This window comes from Centrocercus urophasianus, unplaced genomic scaffold (genome assembly GCF_019232065.1).
Source record: "Centrocercus urophasianus isolate 14NV4802_14NV808 unplaced genomic scaffold, USGS_Curo_1.0 seq_32, whole genome shotgun sequence".
Classification (NCBI taxonomy): Eukaryota; Metazoa; Chordata; class Aves; order Galliformes; family Phasianidae; genus Centrocercus; species Centrocercus urophasianus.
The window spans coordinates 10,166,857-10,188,157 of record NW_024884889.1 but is presented as its reverse complement, the minus strand read 5'-3'; the positions used below and the strand labels follow the sequence as shown (position 1 = coordinate 10,188,157).

The 21,301-nt window shown below is 41.2% G+C and overlaps 1 protein-coding gene across 10 annotated transcripts in view; it reads left to right on the top strand.

Moving 5' to 3' along the window:
• Positions 1 to 21,301, top strand: part of TRIM2 (tripartite motif containing 2) — a 92,873-nt gene that overhangs the window by 38,578 nt on the left and 32,994 nt on the right. For 4 of the 10 annotated variants that reach the window (XM_042829852.1, XM_042829856.1, XM_042829849.1 and 1 more), the window contains exons 2-3: positions 16,958 to 17,139; positions 19,135 to 19,372. In XM_042829852.1, the coding sequence (XP_042685786.1) occupies positions 17,006 to 17,139; positions 19,135 to 19,372 (372 nt within the window). In that variant the 5' untranslated portion in view covers positions 16,958 to 17,005. Of the gene's footprint in view, positions 1 to 10,510; positions 10,828 to 12,988; positions 13,194 to 16,957; positions 17,140 to 19,134; positions 19,373 to 21,301 lie in introns of those variants that run through there. The other 6 variants (XM_042829848.1, XM_042829857.1, XM_042829850.1 and 3 more) reach the window with 6 other exon arrangements.

The window sequence follows — 21,301 nt, the reverse complement described above, 5'->3', positions numbered from 1 at the left end:
GGTATGTTGGGAGAGATCTTTGAGCCACATGTGAAAAAACTGGATTTGATCAGTTGGCAAGCAAATTACCTCATCAAAATTAAGTATGCCTGAGGACACGAATACAGCTGGTTTGAACTACATGTGAACATATAGCAGCAAACACATCTTTACTCCAGATAATAACTTCCAGTTCATAAGTTATAATCCTTAATACTGTAGAAGAACTGTAGAAAATAATCTTTCAATTTTTTTGTTTTTTTATTTTTTGTTAAGGACAGTGCAGTGTTCTGTGTTAGAAAAATCCGTCAATTCTGAATCTACAAATGTTTCTTGAGGTTTTCTTTCTTCTCCTTATACCTAAAACCCCCAAAACTTTCTCCTGGACATCCACCCACCCGTAATTTGCTGGATAACATATATGAACTTGCTTCTTACGTCAGGTTTCAGGAACCGTGTTGAATAAGTCCTGTGAATCTCACAATAGAATGCACAATCTCTGATGTTATGTTTGGCTGACACCTTCAGCCAAAATTAGATATGCTGTTTCCAGAGAATGTAGGTTGTGGTTTAAGGAAGAAAAAAAGGCAACTGTCCGTGTGTCATGAACAACAGAAAACAAAAGGCTCCAAAACAAAAGAAGAAAATAGTAATTGCCTGGAAGTTACTCAAGTATCTAAATACTGGCAGGAGAAGAACAGGGTCTATGATTCATATAAGTAGGTTTTCATCTCTTTGTTCCTCTATTTTTGATGGCTGATTTTTTTTTTTAAGATGTACTGCTTCTGTTTGGGCCTGCTGTTGTGTTTCGATGACCCCACTGGGGGTGGTCTGTTGGAGTGCTGTAAGGTCACTTGTGCCTGCAATAGCAGCAGCTGCTTGGCATTTGTCAACCTTTCTAAGCCATTTTATTTATACGAAGACCAGGTTTCATTTATGCGATTTAAATAACTGAATATTTATGGTATAAATTGTAGTATTAAAGTCAGTTGATTACTATTTTCTACCATGTTTTCTCCACCCCTGGAGTTTTTCAAGAAAAAGATAGGTGACACACTGATATACATGGGTTAGTGGTGATGGGCTGACGATTGTACTAGATGATCTCAGTGGTTTCTTCCAACCTTTTATGAGAAACATCGTGTACCTTTTCTGTCACAGAATCTGTACGCATGTCCTGACATTGCATCTCACTCCTCTTAATAATTGGGGTGTTCTGCTGTATTTGGATTAGGAATTGCTTATTTTAAAAGGTGAAAGTAGAAATACGGTTTGAACTGGAATAGTATGAAGTGAAGTAAATGACATAGCATGCCATTCTAATGGGGAGAACAGGGAATTGAGTCAGCTGAGAGGCCTGCTGGCCACCAGGCCACCTTCCTGCTTGCCAGGTGGGTGTTAGGGCACAAACTTACAAGTAAATTATGTTATTTAGCTACAGTAAGGTTAAAAAAGGCACAGCTAAATTAAGAAGGTTGCTAATCACGGATATGTGCAAGATGTTAACAGCATGTATCCTGGCACCTCATATGTTACATGCAGATCTGGTTGACACAAACATCAAAATATATCCTGTATAACCGGACTGCTAGTAGTTTACAAACAAACTGCTGCAGAAATGACTCTATCACACTTTACTGTTAGATGTAAAATCCAGTCTATAGTAACTTTAAGAATGTGCCTTGCACCCTGGAGAAGACAAATGACACAAAAGTGAGCCATAATTGTCTACAGCGTAAAAGGCCGCCTGGAAGTACTGGACAACTCAGCTTTTTCTGGTCAGCACTTTTGCTCAGGTGTGACAATATAATTTATTCTCTCTCACTGTTATACTGCTGAATATTTTCAGTCTTGGATGCACAGTGTTTGTAGGTGCGTCATTGTGCCTCAAGTCAGAATGTATTCTTTCTGCAAAAGAGACATAAAGATTGGAGTAGATGCAGTTTCATTTTTAAACCATTCTAAATGTTTCAAATGCATGTTTCAAATGAATGTTCAGCAATCTGATCCTAATCCAGTATGTGTTTATTTGCTTTAATGGTATTAGCCTAAACATGTGTATGATCAGTTTATTTCTGGATGACTTTCTGTTTTTGTCATGTAAAGCCACTCTGACTGTTTGGTTTTTTTCTTTCCATTCTGAAAATGTAGAGTGAAGATCCTTTCTCTTTCTATTTATTTATTCTTTTTTTTTTAACGAGTGTTGAATGCTAGCTGTCCCTTCGTTGAACTCATGATTTGAAAAACTATCACGTGGAGTGATGCCATGAAGGAAAAGTATAAATTTCAGACTCTGCAAAGGTTTCTACTGTATTTGCCTCCTCCAGTGCAAAGTTTAGTTGATCTGGATTATTTTGAGGTCAGAGGTACCTGCTATTCTCCGGTATGTTTTGAGGAGTGCTCAGAAGTTTATTTAGCGAGGAAAGAGCTATGGTTTAATTTTTCAGAACTGCTTAACTCTGAGTAATATGAATATGCTCCTGCCACTTCTGCAGAAGAATAAGCCCTCAAAAAAGAGGTGGAATGTTAAAGAAAAAATGCACTTGACAGAGTAACTTATAGACCCCTTCTGGAGGGGGAGGGGAAAAAAAAAAAGCAAAAAGAAGAAAAGATTGCATTCAATAGATTTTGCTGAACTTGGAAATACTCTTGCAAAGATTCCAACAATTATGGTTAAGGCCTCTAAATGCCTTAAATTCTACAGTAGTCCTTGGAGAAACTTAATACGTGTACCATGTTTAACTCACGGACTCATGGTCTATATTATTAGAGAATTTGCCTGCCCTTTAAGAAGCACATCTTCCAAAAGAGCAGATGCTCTTTTTTTTTTCTCCAGTTCTTCTGAGAACAGTTTTATGTTGTACTTACTGTAAAAAGATGCTTAGAAGTTCCTCAGGAACTAGAACGACCATTAGGGATAAGAACTCAGAACTGAAGAATGAGCTTTTGCAGCACACATAGACTGGAGGAAAAGAAAAAGGAGGAAAAGTGAATCTAGTTTGTGTGCATTTACACCATGATTTTTTTCCTCCTCTTCCAATGGGGAAACAGAATTAATGAAATACACTGTTACAACTTTCTCTTCTTTAATACTCATGTTGGCAGAAGAGATAATGTAAACATTCAGGGATTAACTCTCAGGAGATAAATCTCTGTAGGTGTTTCTTGTTATATTTAGAGCTTAAGTAGTTGCACTCTTTCAGAGCTGGAAAACCTAGGACCCAAGAAATCAGAACCTGAATGTTGCTGAGCCAATACTATCGTACAGCTTAGTGTGTGGTTTTCCCAAAGTACTTGGAGGGAAACAGGAAAAAAAAAAAGCGAATATTTTTATAAAAATTTTCTTGTGTTTGTTTCTTCAGAAGATGCATGTTGCACAGCCTTGATTCCATGTAAGCAGGAAGGCTTCTTCCCATATTGAGCTTCCAGGATGCATATCTGAGCTGTGCAATGGTTGCCTTCACCTTGTGAGCAACCATCATTATTTTGCCCCAAAGTGTGTACTTCAGAAGGCATGCTCTGTGCTGTGCGCTCTCTGTGCAGTGGCTTCTGCTGGGGAAGGTGGACAACTTTGAGAAAGGGCAGCAATAAAAGCCTAGTTTCCTCCAGATCTATTGCACTGCATTTAGAATAATGCAGAATACTTCTGCAGAAAAGCAGAACAAACGTCAGTCTTAAGGAAGTACTACTCTTTTTTTTTTTTTCTTATGGATGAGCTGTGTTTGAAAAGGAGGAGGTGAGGGGAAATGCTGTGTTAGTATTAATTTACCATAAAAATGTTCTGTCTTTGAGGTGATGACCAGTCAGTCTCATTGTTGGTGCCTTGTTCATATGATTCAGAAACTTGCTGAAGATGTACTGTGGCCCTCAGTGACATTTTCCATAAACAGTAGTGTATTAAGGCAACTGTCTGATGGATTAATTTCATCTGCTAATCATAAATGTCAGGGCTCTGCTAAGCAATAGGATCAGCAATAAGAACAGCCTTGTAGCTCCATTATTATCCATTTGCTTTGCCAAAATGGAGTGGCTGCTATGGCAACTCGTGTGATATCTACACCAAGTATTTTGAAGCTGTGTCTGGGTTAAGTCAGAAGTAAAGCTAGCTCAGCCTTGTAATTTGAGTGGTGGCTGATGGTAGATGCCTGCAGAAGAGCATAAGAATAGATCAGACAAATAATGGTACTCCCCAGAGTGCTCTTTCATCTTCAGTGATTTGTGCTTCCAGCTCTGCTTCTGGTAGAGGTGGTTTCTCTGTAGTTAAAATTCTTTAATCAGTTTATCCTTCATGAGTTTGTCATTCTCGCCTGGAATGAATGTAGTATGTTAAAAGCTGTATCATCCTGGGGCAGTAAGTTGCATAGATCACAGGATGGAGTAGTATCCAGTGCCTTACTGGTAACCTTAAAGGAGCTTCTCTTCTGTGGCCAGTAAAAAGAAAGAGTGAAATGCAACAAGATACTGATCGTGAATAAAATTAAATTGTGAATTAAATTTAACTCAGTATACAAGAGTGTTTTTTTGGAATGTATCATAACAGTCCCTCACTGTGGTACTTGAGCTGGACAAGAAGAACAGCTGAAATAGTGCAGAGGCTGTATGCTGTATCCGTAGCTCGTTTCCCACAAAGATTTCTCTATTACTTCTGATAATGGTGCCTACAGCTGGTTACTTCACATACTTCTCTATCTATACTGGTGTTTTGATGATAAGGTTTATCACTGTCTCAAAAACAGCACGGTACATCTTGTCAGAGTCATCGTGAGCATCACTTCTAAATTCTCAGGCAGCACTCACAGCTCTTCATGGCATCTGCAGAAAGAAGCTGCAAAGGTCTGATCCTATTTTCTGACTCCAAAATATTTGAGCTGCATGTGCTACTGTCTTGCATCTCTTTCCTTACAAAAATAGCCCTTATCCAAACTAACGGCTTCCTACAAAAACTTATTTCATAGCGTAGAAAGGTACTTGGCCAGTTTGTGCTACTGTGGTTAAATAGCAATACCTGAACTGTAAACTCATGGACTAAGCAATGCGTGCACAGGCTGTGTTCTGTTGTAGCTGTGGGATTCTGGTACTTGAGTGAGACTGCCGGGTGCTGTCATAATCCAAATGATATCACAACTAATTTAAGACAATATTGCTCTTGTCCTAAGACCAGTGTTTTTTCCAAGTGCATTTCTAATTTAAAAATACACCTGTATTCACGTGGTTAATGTTTGTGAATCTAACTTCTGCTTCCAGTATTTTTAAAGGTACTGAATTTCCCAGAAAATAATAAGGATGTATTTTGATATAGGAATGTATATACCATGTATTGTATCTCAGCTTGAGAATCTTAAAAGCAATGTCATGTGAGTGGTACTACTTTCCTCGTATTTCGTTAGCTATTTGTAAGTTAGGAGTAAGTCAGTTTTAAGAGACTAATATTAATGGAGGAAGGTGCATATGAGGGTCTTTTGTGAATGTAGTTTTTGCAGAAGTCTGGCATATTGTCAAGTGTTGGGAATTCGCTTTTGATCAACCTTTCAGTGCGCCTGTAGGAGGCTTGGACATGGCAACATCTACTGTGGCTGTAGTGAAACTGCCATGGCAATGCACAATGAGAATCGGTGCGTTTCTTTAGATAAGGCACAAGACCTGAGGAACACATCATCTGTGCTGTAGGGAAGTTTCTGCTTTTTCCCATAACAACAGTTCTTTAAATAGGAGCGCTGAAGTGCTGTCAGCAAACCAGTGTCCTTGCCACAGGCTTGTTTACTAGGTGTAGTTCAGCCACTGGGTGTTCCCAAGTCACGAAGTGCTGGAGCTGACTAACGCTAAGTCAAATGGAGTGACCTGTGAGTGTGAAGGAGGAGGCGGCAGCTGACAGGCTCGGAATCTGTGTGTTTGGAGCTCCCCGGGGGGAGCCATTGATTGCTTTTTGTTACTGTGGTTTGGTCGGTTTAGCTTCTGTGTATACAGCCATTGTTATAAGGAGGGAGCTCCTCCTACCAAGGTTATTCTGACACTGCTGCGCTGTATCTGGTGCTGCCGGAATACCTGGTGTGTGCAGCTGCGTGCTTACCCAGTGCTGGGAAAGTTCAGTTGTGTTATTACCGGCATAAGGATCCTGCCTGGACAAACCTCTGCCTGCCACTTAATGCTTGACTGAGGGCTTCTCCGAATGCAAGGGCAGTACGTGTGCTTAAATGTACCACTGCGTGTTTGAAAGACATCTTGGTTCAGAAGACTTGGCAGACATAGAAGGTAACATTGCTGTTGGGCTCCAAACAAGAAAATGAGGTGAACATTGTGCAAAAGTTCAGGTATATGCAGAGATGCAGACAGCAGTATTTTATCCTTAAGCACTGCGGGGTATGTGAGCCTGTGCAGGGGTTGGAGAGGGGCTCTTTTTGCCCCCGTCCTTCCCAGTCCCTCTCCCATATGTGCAGAAACCTATCTGCTCAGGCAGCTTATTTTCCCAAACTGTGTGCTATGGAGAAACTGTGTGCTTTCTGCTTCTGTTGTTTGCTTTTTGAATGTCAGTATTCTATCCACTGTTTCTTGCTGTGAAAGATCTAATTTTTCTCCCGATTTATTTTCCATACTCTGTTTCTGCTGAGGTGTGACATTCTGAAGGTTTCAAAAGAAAAACAAATAAACAAAACAACAAAAGGGCTGGGAGTATCTGTCTTAATTTAGTGTACAGGTTGTGTGGCATATGATGAGAGCTGGGTGCTGTCCTGTCCTTTGCTAATTTGAACTTTGTGCTAGATCACCCAAATCCAGCAGAGGTAAAAGGAAACGGAAGAAGAGGAGAGGTCAGCAGGGAATTATGTGACTGAATTCGGGTACCTGGTGGGTGTCATCTCTCCTGGAGGGAGAAACTGCAGAACAGTATGATTAAGCAGAGATGCAGCGTGGGTTAGGTCCAGACCAGTGCTTCAGAACAGATTGGAGTGGGTGGCCTTTGAGCAGTTCAACCTTCACTGCTCAGGTATCAAACGAATCAAGCATTTGCATCTACCTTTTACTTTTCTGGCCATTGCTTAGCAGCTCTGAAGAAAATGCCTACAGCATTTTTCAATGTACATTATATCTAACAGTATGTAGAAAAGTCCATGGATTTCTTCCCAAAGTGATTCCTGCTCTGCCTCTTGCTTTTTGTTTGTATTGCCCGATGTCCTGTGCCTGGAAGTGGTTAATAGTGATTAATATGGAGTCTCCACGCAGCAGTTTTATTTCAAGTAGCATTTCAGAGCAGCTGCTTATGGAAGCTGCAGTGATTTGAAGAAAAGTTTTTTTGCCAGCTTAGCTGCTTTTTTTTTTTTTTTTTTTTTTCCCCCCCCAACTTGCATGCATATAGCATATATGCTCTATCTGCTTTGGGTGTCGAATGTAGAATTTAAGATCTTTTTACTTAGACCATCGCAACCTTTAGTCCCTAAAAGAATTACTTCAACCTGCCTTACCGTGGATTTTTACTTTTAAAAATAGCTCACCTGAGAATATGATGTTTTACAACCCTTTCTATGTTTAATAAACAAAATATCTGAGGTTGACATTTGACCTGACGTGATAGTATTTCTTGACTTGCCTTTTTCCCCTCATTTCTTGTCCCTTCTGTCTGAAATATTTGGAATAACTGGTCATTTGGTTGGGGACTCCTGGACTTCCACTCCATGCCCTCAGATCGTCCTTGCAGGCATAGTAAACCCTGGTGTACTGCTGTGGGAATTAATTGTGCTAGGCCCTATCCTACAGTGAGGTATGAAGAGCTCAGACAGTCAAATTGCCTCGAAGTTAAGTACCACATCTCAGCTGTGTGATTACCGTGTGATGGCACGACTCTTAACTTGCCACGTTCCTGGATGTGTGCACAGAAGCTACCAGAAAGTCTCTTAGATCATCTAAATTTGGGTAGTGGGAACACGAGGTCTGTAGGGATGGAAGCAGAACTGCCAAAGGGTTATAGGGTTACTGCAAAAGGAGACAGAGGTTCTGGGTGGGGGGGGGGAACAAAAGGAAAGGGGTCTTTAAATGCCAGCTGTTACGCTTCCCTCCTCTACACAGGAGGGAATTTTTGTATGTTGGAAATATCCAAGTAATGTTTGTCGGTACGGTATCTCTGATAAAAGCAGATTTTATTCGCGATTGCAATGGCGCAAGCAGGAGCGCCTATGGACACAACTTGACAGCCTTTCTCCCCCTTGCCTCCCCCCCTCCCCTGTTTCCCCACTGGCTGCGTACTCCAGGTTCACAATCTGGTTTACATTTGCTATTTACTTGTTAATTTATCTTTTACCTGCTGTCAGTCAGCAGCCGTCCTGTTGTTTCCAAGCTGTCTCGGTGCTCTCCTTGCCGTATTGATATGGTGATTTTCTTTAAAGTCTTCGTTAAGCAAAGAGCACTGGGGATGATGCCAGGCCTTCCGACGTCTCTTCGGGCGCTTCCTCGGGCAGGCCATCCCTTGTTCTCTGGTTTGCTCTCGTGCAGGATATTCCTGCAGTGTGTGTGACAAAATATGCATCTATACACCTATATACAGAGTGTGCGTGCCTGGGAAGGTTCGTCTGGAGGATCAGTGATGTAAACTATCAGAGATCTTCACCGGGTTAAGTAGAAGGACTCCCAAAACGAACTATGATAGCGGAGATCATGAAACAAAAGAAATATTATCCAATTCTAATGCAGAAACATCATTTGATCCCCACACATAGGAGGCCTACTCAGTTATTTCAGGCTTGCACCCTATTACAGACTTTGATTATAAATTCAGGAAAGTAAGGAGGAAAAAGCATTAGAACAGTAAAACTGTCAAGCTTTCGTTTATAGCAGTGGCTTCTATTGTTGTTATTCTGGTCTTTAGCAGCTGAGAGCTTTTAAAGAAACCTAATTAATGGCATTGACTTGTGATAGTACTGAAGGTAAGCCCATTGCTGTGACTGGCCCTCCCATCTCAATGGCAAATACTCAAAAGGGGAAAGAGAATAACACAAAGAGGGGAAAAGCAGTTTGTGCTCAGTACAGCTCTTCTTGTGACAGTGTCAGAAACAGGCAGGGAATGCTGTTGTGTGAGTCAAGTTTGCATTGGCAGAGAGGGGAAACCAGGCTGTTTCAGCCACTGCTCTGAGCAGCCTGCAAGCCTTGGCAGGCTGAGCTGTGCATGAGCAGAAGATAGGAAGAAACAGAATAAGGTGGCAAAGGCAGTAGAGAACATGCACTGGGGCTGTGGGTCTGTGAAGGTCTCCACTAACCCAGCACTACATCCCTGGAAAACCTTTCAAGTTCTTTTCCTCCTCAGTTGTGATGAGCCATGTGCTGGGTCACAAGCTTTGAGGAAGAGCATCTGCTGTACTAGATCACGAGATGGGTGAGTGATCGTGGCTCAAGGCTGTGGCTGGGGACAAGCATCTGAAACAGTCGCCTTCTGGTTGGGGGGGGCTTACAGTGGAAGGAAGCCCTGGCTTTTCTTGCCAGTGTGAACTACAGCCTGGGCTGGTTGATTGTGTGAGTTCAGGCTGCAGGCTGTGCTTGCTCTGTGGGAGCTTCTGGGACTGCATGCATGCGCAGCTCCAATAGAAAAAGGTGAAGGTGACTCTGCCACCACCATCCCATCAAGATGACTAAGGCCCCATGATTCCCGGTGTGGCCGCAGTCCCACAATGACAGAGCTTGGTTGTTTCACCCTACCTGCTTTCCTGGCGCCAGGGTCAAATTAGCGATGTGGAGCCAGATGAGGGTTGGAGCAGCCCATTCTCTCCTGTATTTGTATTCCCAAGCTAGCCCCTGTTCCTAGCAGGATGACTTTGTGTAATTGATTTCTGGTCTGTCCCGTCTCTTATTTTCCAGTCAGGCTTACTTCCTAGAACTGTACTGTACTATTTAGCCATTTAGTCTGGGCTAACCCAATCATTTATTTCTTTTTTCCTGCTGACTTCAAAATCCTGCAACAGACTGAGTTAGACTGCTTTTCCCTCAGTTAATTTAAAGTAGAGACTAGAGTTCAGACCATTAATCTTAAACTAGAGTGTTTGGATGACTTATTTAATAGTAGGGGGAGCATACAGCAATCTATAGAATGCTCTGTAAAATAGTTGTGGGTGGGGTTTGGTGTTTTTTCTTTATAACCTGCCAATTATGAGCTCTCAGAATGTAAATTCAGGTTATGCTTAGAAAATGAAAAAGAAGAAATTATTTAAAAGACAGCATCTCCTTTAATTGTTCTAGCAGGAGCTAAAACACTAATTTCTGCATCATTATAAAGATGGCATATGCCATATATTTTCTTCTGAACTTACTTCCAATGAGTGCTGTAAACTTCTGTGGTTGGGTGGCATTTCCTCCCTTACTCCCTCCTTCCTCCCAAATTTCCCTTTCTCCCTTCCTTCTCTCTCTTTTTTTCTTTCTTTCTTTCTTTCAAAAAAAAAAAATAAAAAAATAAAAATAACCCCCAAGCCCTTCCCCCAACTCAAAACACACACACAATAAACCTATTTGAAACAGGCTGGTAATAACTGTTATGGGGTAAAGTGCAAGATTGTTCACTGAGCCACAAATCCATTTCCTCTTCACAAGGGAGAAGAAACCCACATGTTAACATTAAACATGCAAGAACAAAAATCTCAAGGGAAATGAGATCTTGTTTTCTTATTTTTTGGTTGTTTCATTTTCCTTGCCACAGTCCCATGGTTTTGTTTTGTTGAAGAAGCAGAATAATTTCCAACATATAAGATCAGTGTCAGCAGGCAGCTTCCTTGGAGACAATTGTATAAGAATTGCACTTTGAAGCAATCTCTCATTTGGAGCTGCAGCTCCCGGTGAGTGGATGCAGTTCTGACTCCTGCAGTCTTCTTTGGCCATGAGGTACGTTATGGGGTCGGCTCTGATTTGAGGGGTATGTAGTCCTTGGGACGGACTGTAAAGAGAAATGGTAGGTTGAGCAACACTTGTCATTTTGCTTCAGTGTATGTAACTGGGATGCTAGAAATAGCAAGGAAAAGCAAGTAGCTGAGTGATGCCGGTATGCTTCTGTCTGAGAGTCTTCCACCTCGGATTTGGGAGTTGCAACTTGGTCTCAATTTTTTGTTTAAAATGTGGCTTTGTTCAAGTGGCAGGAACAAAAGACTTTGGTTCTTCTGGCTGTGGGATTTAAAAAAAAGAATTTTTTTGCTTGTTCTTTGGAGTGAGATTCTCTAGGCAGTTTAAAGGAAAAAGGAAAAAAAAAAACCACCTGAAGAAACAACAGTAAAACCCCACCCCCTTTTCTCCAAAAATGTGTCTGAAACTCTCTGGCCTTTTTTTAAACTGTGAATCCTGCTGTGCAGGTTCCTGCTTCTTTCAGCGTGCTAAAACATGGAGCTAGAATGAAGCATGCTACGTTCTCTTTGACAGAGTCGAAGGGAGTGAGAGGAGCAGTATTTTGGCACAAGTACCCCAAGTCCTAACACAGGCACGCATGCTGCCTGATGTTTCATTTCAGGTTATAAACTGGATTACAGCATGCTTTTGCCCTGTGCGCATTACCCAGGGAAACCAGGCCGGATCTGCGTGATGTATGAGCAAATCTGGTGAAAGGATTGCCAAATGGGAAATAAATGATGTACAGAGATTCTCTGTTTTTAACAAGAATTTAAATTTCATTTGTGATAAATGACTATCAGTACTGTTTACCTGGTCAGTCAGTCCAAGATTCAAAAAGTACATTTGGGAGCCTGCATTTTAAGAGTGTTGAACAATATTTTAAACTGTGATTTTTAAAATAATTACATCTGTTCTAACTAAGAGTAGCGCAGACCAACATTAAAACCAACATTTGTTTATTCCTGATGTAAATGGGCTTTTGTGCCTTTTTATTTGTGGGAAGCTTTGTTGGACTCACTGAGCTGAAATACTTGCATATGATTTGTGTTTTTCGTTTTGTTTTCCAAAAGAAAAGATTCACTGTATTTAGAGACGCAAATAGTACCTTGTCTGCAAAACCCACCAGCTGTAATACTGGAGGACAAAGCTAATTCTATGTTGCTTAGCTTCAGTAGCATCTGTGTGTTCAGAATTGCATAGCTGAGAGTAAGCACTGACACCAAGGATCTGTTTATTTCCTTCGGTAGTAGTCTGGTAAAATCTAAACCAATCTCTGATTTGTTATTTGAAGAGAGTAGATAAAAGGAGTGCAGCTCTGTATTAATGCTTGTACTAACGTTCAGCAAGTGGCCAGCTTGGTTTCTCTTGGTCCCTCAGCATGAGGTCACCAATTTTGCTGTGAAGCTTTGAGCTGCTCTGGGTTAAACACGCTGTTCCGTGGCATGAGGCACTGCTGCTGGTTTGTGTGTCAGTAGCGCAGCTTTCTGAGGGGACTCCTTGGCTCTGCTTGAAACATCGGCACAGACAAAGGGCGCTTGTTGGGTCCGTTGTTGCTGCTGGAAGTTGAAGCAGGGGAGCGCTGCTCTGGGAAATGCTGTGACTCCTGGAAAAATCAGAAGGCGCTCATTAAATGCTGGGCTTTATCTGCCTCTCTCAATGAAAGTGCTTTAGTTCCGCCTGTGGCGATGGTTCCCATAGCAGGGTTGCGTAAGAGCCGCCCTCCCTGTGGGAGTTAACCCCCCCTTCCAATTTGCGAGTAATATTTGCATATGTATTTCTCAGCTGCATTGCCATGCCAGATGCACAGTGGTGGCTGTCTCTGCCAGCTAATCCTGTAATAACATTCTGGTGACCGAATTCAGTGGCCCTGTGTGGAGCCTCCAAACAGCTGATTGCTGAGTAGGGAGGGAGAAAAAATCACCCAGCGAATCTCGTCGCAGCTCTCTACCGCATCCCTATCCCACAATCCCTTGCACGATTTGCTGCAGTCTTCCCATACAGGCTGAGTGAGAAAAAGATGTGCTAAATAAAGATTGATTGGTCTGAATCCTGAAGGGGTCTCCCACTTGTAAATGACCTGGGGGAAAAGAATTCATGACGACTTCACTGGGCCTCCTCTCATTCTTCCCTTTTTCTTTCCACCTGTCCTCTTCGTGGGATGAAGCATCATTCCTCAGAGCACAAAATACCTTGTGCCTCTCATACTGACCGTGCTGTGATAGGGATCCTTCACCAGTTTTACATGTGAGCCTTGAGATACTGACAGATGATGTTTTATCCGTTTGGACTCCTGCGGAACTGCAGCTCCATCCCTGCAAGGATTTTGTCCTCAGCACTGCACTGATTGAGCAGTTTTTCGGCAAAGATGGGTAGGTCTAAAACGCTCAAGTTTGCTCAGTGTTGTTCCTGGTGGCTGCTGCTGGGTTGCTCCTTCTGTTTTGGCCCCGAATGTTTGTTGTGTTTCTGCATGCTGTGAGAGTGAAGAGGGTTGCTGTATTTTAAACAAGGCACCAAACTGGTTGCAAGAGTGTGAGAGAGAGGAATGCAAATGTAGCTTATCGAGCCTTCTCCACCAGTCATCTGTGTGGAAATTCTGATTATTAATTTACACAATGTGCTCTGTACTGGCTGATTTCGGTGTGCTGCTATAAATGCCTCGTACCTGTCCACAGAAGCGTGGACAGGCACTGTATCTGTTTTAAGCAGTTTTAAACCCCAGCACCCCCAGCATTTCAAGCGACATTGTTGAGGTTCCCCACCCTTTCTTACAGCTCCCAGGCCTGACTTCCTTTGCAAACGTTGCCAAGGGAAACCTGTCCATTCATAATGCATGAATAGACCCTCTGGGTTGTGAATACCATTGATAAGAGGAGGATGAACAGGCTGCAAGCTATTTGTTCTCCTCAGGCTAGACTTTCAGGCTTGTTGCAGTTCTGGCTGGGTGGAGTTCAGTGATAGCAGTGTATTGGCAGCGGAGGGTTCTGCTCTTTTAGACAAAAATCCTGTGAGATATAGAGTTAGAAGTTTTCCAAGAGTCTCCCTCTTGGGTGGGCCACAAAAACTGAGAATTCGGTAATGGCTCAATAATTGTAGAGCTAATTCAAAGAGACTTGTAGATAAGGGGCATTTCTCTGTTACATGACTCAGTTAATATGAAGCAGCTCTTCTGGAACTGTTACTTGCTGTTCCTGAACGTTTTCCTCCCTTTCTCATATTGTATATTATGGTGTTCTTTCACAGATGCCTCGGGCCACACCCTGACTTCAGCTCCTGAAGGCATGCATGCGTAGCAGGGCCAGGCTTTATGCTGGCTTGGAGATCCATTGTTTCCTCCTTTCTTTGCCGTATAGCTTATTTTGAACGGAAATTAACAGTGAAGGAAAAAAGAATAATGTCAATGTTGGGGTGGCTGGAAAAATGATGCTCCTTGAGCTCAATAGAGTGATAAAGGGGACGCTTTTCCCAACCCCTTTTTGCACTAGATTTGGCAAACCTGATGTAGGTTTCCAGTGTGTGCTTCTTAAAGATAAATGGGTGGGGTTCTATGTCTGGTGTGATGCAAGGTTTCAAAACCCTTTAGCTTTCCATTTTACATTCTGAAGTGTAAATATAATGAAAAGTGATTCTCAAAGTTATTTTCAAAGGTTGTCTTTTGGCTGTGTTTTTGGACTGTGTTTTTGGATGTGAGGCAAAGGAACCCCTGAAAATCAACTGTGGCAGGTCCCAAATCCAGAAGATGCTACTAAAAAAATATGTTTGTCCTGTTAAAATAGCAGTCATACTTGATAAAATCTCCCATTGCCATCTGAAACTTACGTTCTATTTTTGAGGCATTCCAGTTAATTATAATAAATGCTGCCATTGTCTAAATTCAAATGGGTCATCTAAAATGTGCAACTTTTCCTCAAAGAGTCTTTGGTTATATGATTTTTTTTCATTGAAACAATAAGTAATATCGTCATTTCCATAACTGCATCACATTTAGCAAAACTGCATCAAAGGTGAAGTTGGCTCAGGGAGGCTGCAGCATCAGATGTTCAAACTTGGCAATAACGTACTTAAGAAACTTTGTAAAATGAACTACTTGTGTAGTTGTTGTACCATACAGAGGCCACAGATTGAAATGTGCTGATGAAATTCTGTTTTCAGGTGCACGATTGAAGCTTGGTTCATGTCAGTGTAGGGGGTAAATGACAATGATGGCCTACTGTGATCCAGACAAAATAATAAATATTAAAAATGCTTATTTCTGAAGTCATGCTAATGCTCTTACACTGGTAGTGTGAACATCTGAAAATCAAGGTGGCTGCAATCAGGCTTACAGACGAAAATGCTATGAATCACCTGATTATGCAGTGAGACTGGGGGAATTTAGAAAACAAGGATGAAAATCAGATGAAATGCGCATGAAATTTTACAGGCAAAAGCGACTTCTCCTCATGTAAGCATTTTTGGCTGGTGTAGCTGTATTTGATAGCTGAAAAAGAAATTACAGAAAGTCGTATTTGTTTGCTAGAGAACTGCTATTAATGATAGGCAGCTATACGGAGAGCTTTCATATCTTAGGTACATTTTTTTTTTTTAAATAGTCTGTACTGAATGCATAACAAAGAAAAGCTGCACTGTTCATAACTTACTGGTGACTGGTTTGGAAACTGTGCTTCTGATGAGAAGTCCTCCTGATTCTGATTATCTTGCCTGTCGTGTTTGGGTCCCACCCCTCTCCCTCTTGGTAAGGAAAGTGCAGCTGCATCAATAGTGAAAACATTTATATTTAGAAACACATTGCTGCAGGTCCAGCTGAATGCATTAACACATATTGGATAGTGTTCTCTTTCTACTCCCATCTGTGAAAGCTGAGCATTTTCATTCTTATTCTTGTAAAGCCTTTTTTAACTCCAGCTTTTAAAATGTAGCGTGGGTTCATAACTGACACCTCAAGGTTTAATATGTGTCATTTATGGCACTTAGATAGCTAAATTAATTTGTGTTTATACAATATTCATATTTTTATCTTAGTGTGAGAGAAGAAATGGAGAAAGGAAAACAAAGGATCAATTCTGAAGTTCCATGTTTTTGGGTCATTGAACAAACATTGCATTGCAGGAATATTATAGCGCTTTTTTTTTTTTTTTTTTTATTTTTTTTTTTTTTTTTTAAGCTCTATGGTTTCACCATTTTTCAGGGGGAAATAAAATGGCACATAAGGGCCTCCCATCAATTTTGTGCATGGAGTTTCACATTGGATACTGCTTTAGGCTAGTTTAACTGTGATTAACTTTGTGCTGCTAGCTGAGAGGTAGATCTCCAGGGCTCTGTTAGCAGGAGGTCAGTAGAAACTGCTCCTTGGTCACCTCTGTTTTCCTAGAAATAGTCACTGGTGTCTTGCAATAAGCAAGTTGTACCTGCCCTGCTAAATGCACAGCTCAGGGAGAGCGGCTTATCCCTGGCAGAAGAGCAGGCTGTGTGTTCAAGCACTGGAAGATCACATGTGTCACTGCTGATAAATGTCATGGGCCACAGAAACCTTTGCAGAATCAAGTGACCTTTAAATGAGCGTGATCAGCACCTGCAACAGAGGGCTTGTCACTTCTGTCTTGGAAAGCCTGAGCTGCTTAGAGACCAAGTATTGACTTGAGCCTCCTTATATTCAAACCTGCTGTATCTTTGGCACAAGGGGCACTTATAAGTGGGAAAAGTGTTAGGTGAACCATTTTTAAACTCTGTGTTGCAGCCATTTGGCTGTGCAGTTTCATATTAAACATTTTGCCAGCAGTACTGTAGATGTAAGAAATCCGGTGTTTGTTAGTACTGGTTTCGCCTTCTGGCACAAAACCATTTTTGTTGTGGGATGTCTTTAAAACCAGACAGCTCTGTAACAGTTAGAGTACAGAGGCAACATGCCTTTCCAGAATGCCTACTCTGACAGAGGTGGTATAGGTTGTTTCCCACGCTCTCATCAGCAGTAAGATGTTTTAGAAGTTGAATTCTCCCTTGCATCCATCTTATATGGAAATATAAATTCCTGCATCAGGATGAAATATGGGTGAATTTATTGTTGATTATGTTATTTCACGGAGACTGTAAGACATCTTTCTTCTTGTGTTTTTTTTTTTCCTGCCACCAACTGCAGCAGTGCGCAGGGTAGAAGGGAACAGGACCCATATGTCAGTGGTCTAGGATGGCCAGTGAAGGCTCCAACATCCCAAGTCCTGTGGTCCGTCAGATTGACAAGCAGTTTCTGATTTGTAGCATATGCCTGGACCGCTACAAGAACCCCAAAGTACTTCCCTGTCTGCACACTTTTTGTGAAAGGTAAGTCCCTTCTTTGTGCTTCTAAATAGGCATTTGTCTTGTAGGGGGGGCAGTGACTTTTTCCTGGTAATGGACATGTAGAGGGACAATAAATTCTGGGAAGGCTAGAGAAGCAGGGATGTAGCAACTTTTATTTGCATTGGGGAGGATGAAGGGACATATTTGGATTATGTTCCCTTTATACTGGAGTAAATAGAAAGGAAATGCCATGAAAAACATGAAAGTTGCACCGGTATGTGTAAGGTGGCAATCAGAATTTGGATCTCTAATTAATAACCTTAAATTTATACTGCTTAGTTAGAAACAATAAAAGCCTTTCTTTGTTGATTTACTAAGTATAGAAAAAATTATCCCATCCTTTAATGTCCAAGGGTTCGACACGTTATTTACATTATTAATAACTCGTGATTAAGTATTCTCATTATTTTGCAACTTGTTTGAATGAAGTAGAAAACCTCTCTGAAAAGCAGTGGGGGAAAATACTGCAGTCTTATACTGTATTCAGCTGAACGTAATGAACATACCTGGTGATGTTTTAATGTTATATTGCCCATTCAAATAGTGGAGAGAATAGAGCATCTGCAAGATTTATTGATTAGAGGTCTTGATTGAGGTGGGTTGCAGCTGTTTGGGTTATATGTTGAATGGTAGGAAAATAATAGTAAAAGATGCTTTGTGTGACCATTAGTTTACCTTCTTATAATTACAATGAACATATTTAATTTTACAGGATGCAAGAAAAATTGTGGGGTTTTGAGTGTGTAAGACAAAATGGTCTTTTGTAGAAGAATAGGAGACTGATTTTACTGAAGTCAGCAGTGAAACTCCTGCTGCAGTCAGTGAAGCTAAGATTTTTCACCATCATGTCTTTCTTGACTTTGGTTCATGTGTAAATCCTAAAGTCAGCTTCTGGTTTTCAGTGTAACCCTTTTATGCTGATCTGGTTATAGAGAGAGGTTGGAAGAACTCCTCTGGTGTACAGCTGATGTACAAAGCCTAAGCTCTCCTTTCACAGAGCCCTTCCTGGGGGTCAGAAGAAGGGCAGCCAAGGGAGGATGAAGAGTGGTGCAAGCAAAGCCTTTGGAAGTGGATGAGAGCCACACAGCTCTGCGAAGTTGCACTTTCTTGATTGGCATCTTGTGAAGAACGTGGTGTAGCACTGCTTGCTTTTCAGACTCCCCAAGAACTGCTTTCTGCAAAGCTTCCTGTCCTTACAAGACTATATTGAATTGCCAGTTGCAGTCAGATGTTGCACATGGCACAGTTGTTAACTTGATATTCCAAGGCAGGAGTAGAACAAACCGCTGCATTTTATGGCTCGCAGAATTTTTGTGTCAGATTAGTATTCTGTATAAATCAGTCTTCCTAAAACAGAGAAAATAAAAAACTCAAACACAAAAATTCTCTTAAACTTTCCTTGACGTAAACTGATAACTTAAGGCATGCTTCTCTATATAGTAAAGAGCAAAGCAGAATGAGATCTATTGATTCTTGCTAACTGCCAAATAACATTCCCAATTGAAATAAATGGAAAATTTTCCGTTGTCATCATTAGGACCAGGTTTTAGGTCTGAAAAGACTGCAGATAGAAGCTAATAAAGGAGATTCTATTGGAAAGACAAAGGTCAGCTATTGGCTGATGCAATAACTTCTTGTCTGTCAAATTTTATCGGATAGTTTATCATTTTTACTGTCTTGGGAGCAGTACACATCTCAAAGAATGGATCCACTCAGCATGAATGTCTCAAAGAAAGTGCATAACTCTTACGATGATGTCGGCTTATTGAACATTTTTTATGTGGCAGAGAAAAAAGATTTAAAGGTTAAAAAAATCCCTATAATACTTTACTTCTGAAGCCAAGAATATGATTTACCTTTCCTTTTATAAGTAGAGACAGTGCTTTTCAAATGATTTCTTAAATGAAGGAAGGTTTTTTTCCTCTTTGACAACAGCTTCCCTCTCTCTTTCTCCCCTTCCACCTCCTGTTCCCATAGGTGCTTACAGAATTACATTCCAGCCCATAGCTTAACCCTTTCTTGCCCCGTGTGCCGCCAGACTTCCATTCTGCCAGAAAAAGGGGTTTCTGCACTCCAGAACAACTTCTTTATCACCAACCTGATGGATGTCCTGCAACGAACACCGGAGAACAGCATTGAAGAGTCCTCCATCTTGGAGACTGTCACTGCTGTTGCTGCAGGCAAACCGCTTTCCTGCCCCAATCACGATGGAAATGTAAGTGAGACGAACTCCTGTGAGATGCATAGGGATTGATATGTACTGACTGGTCCAGTTTGCCATGGGTATTTTATTTTGAATTAGAGACAAGGGGAAGGATTGAAATGAAGTGAGTTATTTTATAACTTTTATAATATTTCAGTAAAGACAGGTGGCTTCTTAAAATTAGCAGTACTCAAATACATTTAGTGGAGTAGAGGATTGCATCTTAAAGTAGTCATGATATGGTTTGATTTTATCAGCTATTTTGGATGAATCTGCCTTCTGGCTCATTGGGTCATAATTGCTCCTCTACAAGCATCGAGCCTTTTGTCTTTGGGATGGGTTTCCATAGCTCTCTGACTTGTAGGCTCAGAGTTGTTGTGGGAACCTGTGGACTTGTTTTGGCAGTATGAGGCAAGCACCTTATAAGCACAACTGACATGCATATTGGCCCAGTAAGATCTGAGGCAGGCCCCAAAAGCCATGTGAGCATATTAATACAGGAGCAAGTAAAAGGGTACTCCAGCTCTGGGTCAGCAGAATGAAAACAAGATGTTTCTGTTTCACCACTGTGCTTTATGCATCTCATGTACCAGACCTTGTACCAGACCCTGTTTTGTTTTGTTTCTTTCTTCCACCTACTTAATTTGCCCAGCATCCCCTCACATTCACCCACAAAAAGTATCTATGTCATTGACAAGTGCTCCCAAACTGAGGAGGTGCTCCCGTATTGCATTGGCAACTCTGCTCTTACTTCAGCATTTTCAACATTAACCTGTGTGACTTCATGGTAAGCGTATCGGCTCCTGTCTCACAGCCAGGCTTTTGCAAGCATGGAAGTACACCCAAAGCTGAGCCACACTGCCTGCAAACTGCTGTGCAAACCAAAAAATGTATGCCAGTATTTTAAGACAACTTCCTCAGAACTGTTTCATTTGATATTCAGTTTAGGTCTATAGATTGTATAGGAATATTTCAGTTGATAGGTATTGGTTGCTTTTAGAGGGACAGCTTGTTTCCCTCTCCTTTACTAACCTGCTGCAATTGGGTTGATTACAGAACAGATATGCTGTACAATCCGATTACTGTGTAAGTGATGTAGCTTTTTTTAATGTGTGCTATACCTGTATATGTGTAATGGCTATTGGTTAATACATTTCTAGTTTTCCTTTGCATTTTAATGAATTGTCTTAAAATGAAATACTGTTCTTTTTTGATATAGTGGTTGTGACAGGAGCCATTTGATTGTGAAATGTGTAAAAACATCAGAATAAGATGTTGCTTGTTTTGCATTTTGCATTATCAGCTGATAATTCTTTGGCTGTGCTTAGAAAAAAAAATAATGCTTGTCTGCAGTGAAAGCAATTTTCACCTTCTACCTCTCTGAAAACTGCTTTCTAGGAAAAGTTGATTTAATAAGTCCTCTAAAATAAACTTACTAGGCTTGCCTTGAAACACAGTGTGTCTCTTCAGGTGCTGATATTGATACGATGGAAGTATCTTCTTGCTCCAGTAAGTTTTTGTGAGGGAGTTGAGGGGAGTCTGAAGGCAACTCCAGATTAAAGCTTTTGCTAGGAGATTAAAAGTCAACTTTCCCACATTCCTCCTTGTGATAGGAGGAGCTAAGTTTGTAGAAGAACTGATTGAGGTTGGGGACCCTCAGACTGGCTGAGGACATGGGCTTTTCCTGCCTTCACAGGTACACAGCATGAGGACAATATATGTCAAGGAGTAAGTGCCTGGCTGCCAGCAACTGTGCAGGTGACTTTGGAGATTGGATGACGGGGACTGAGATGGTAGCTGGACAAGAATGCGTGCAAAGAACAGACAGTCATTCTGCACTGATGTCTCCATTCATTTTTTTTTTAATTGCTTTGGGTATAATTATATGTAGTGTAGAGTCAGATCCATTGCGTTTTTACTATCCAGGGAAAAATCTGCAAG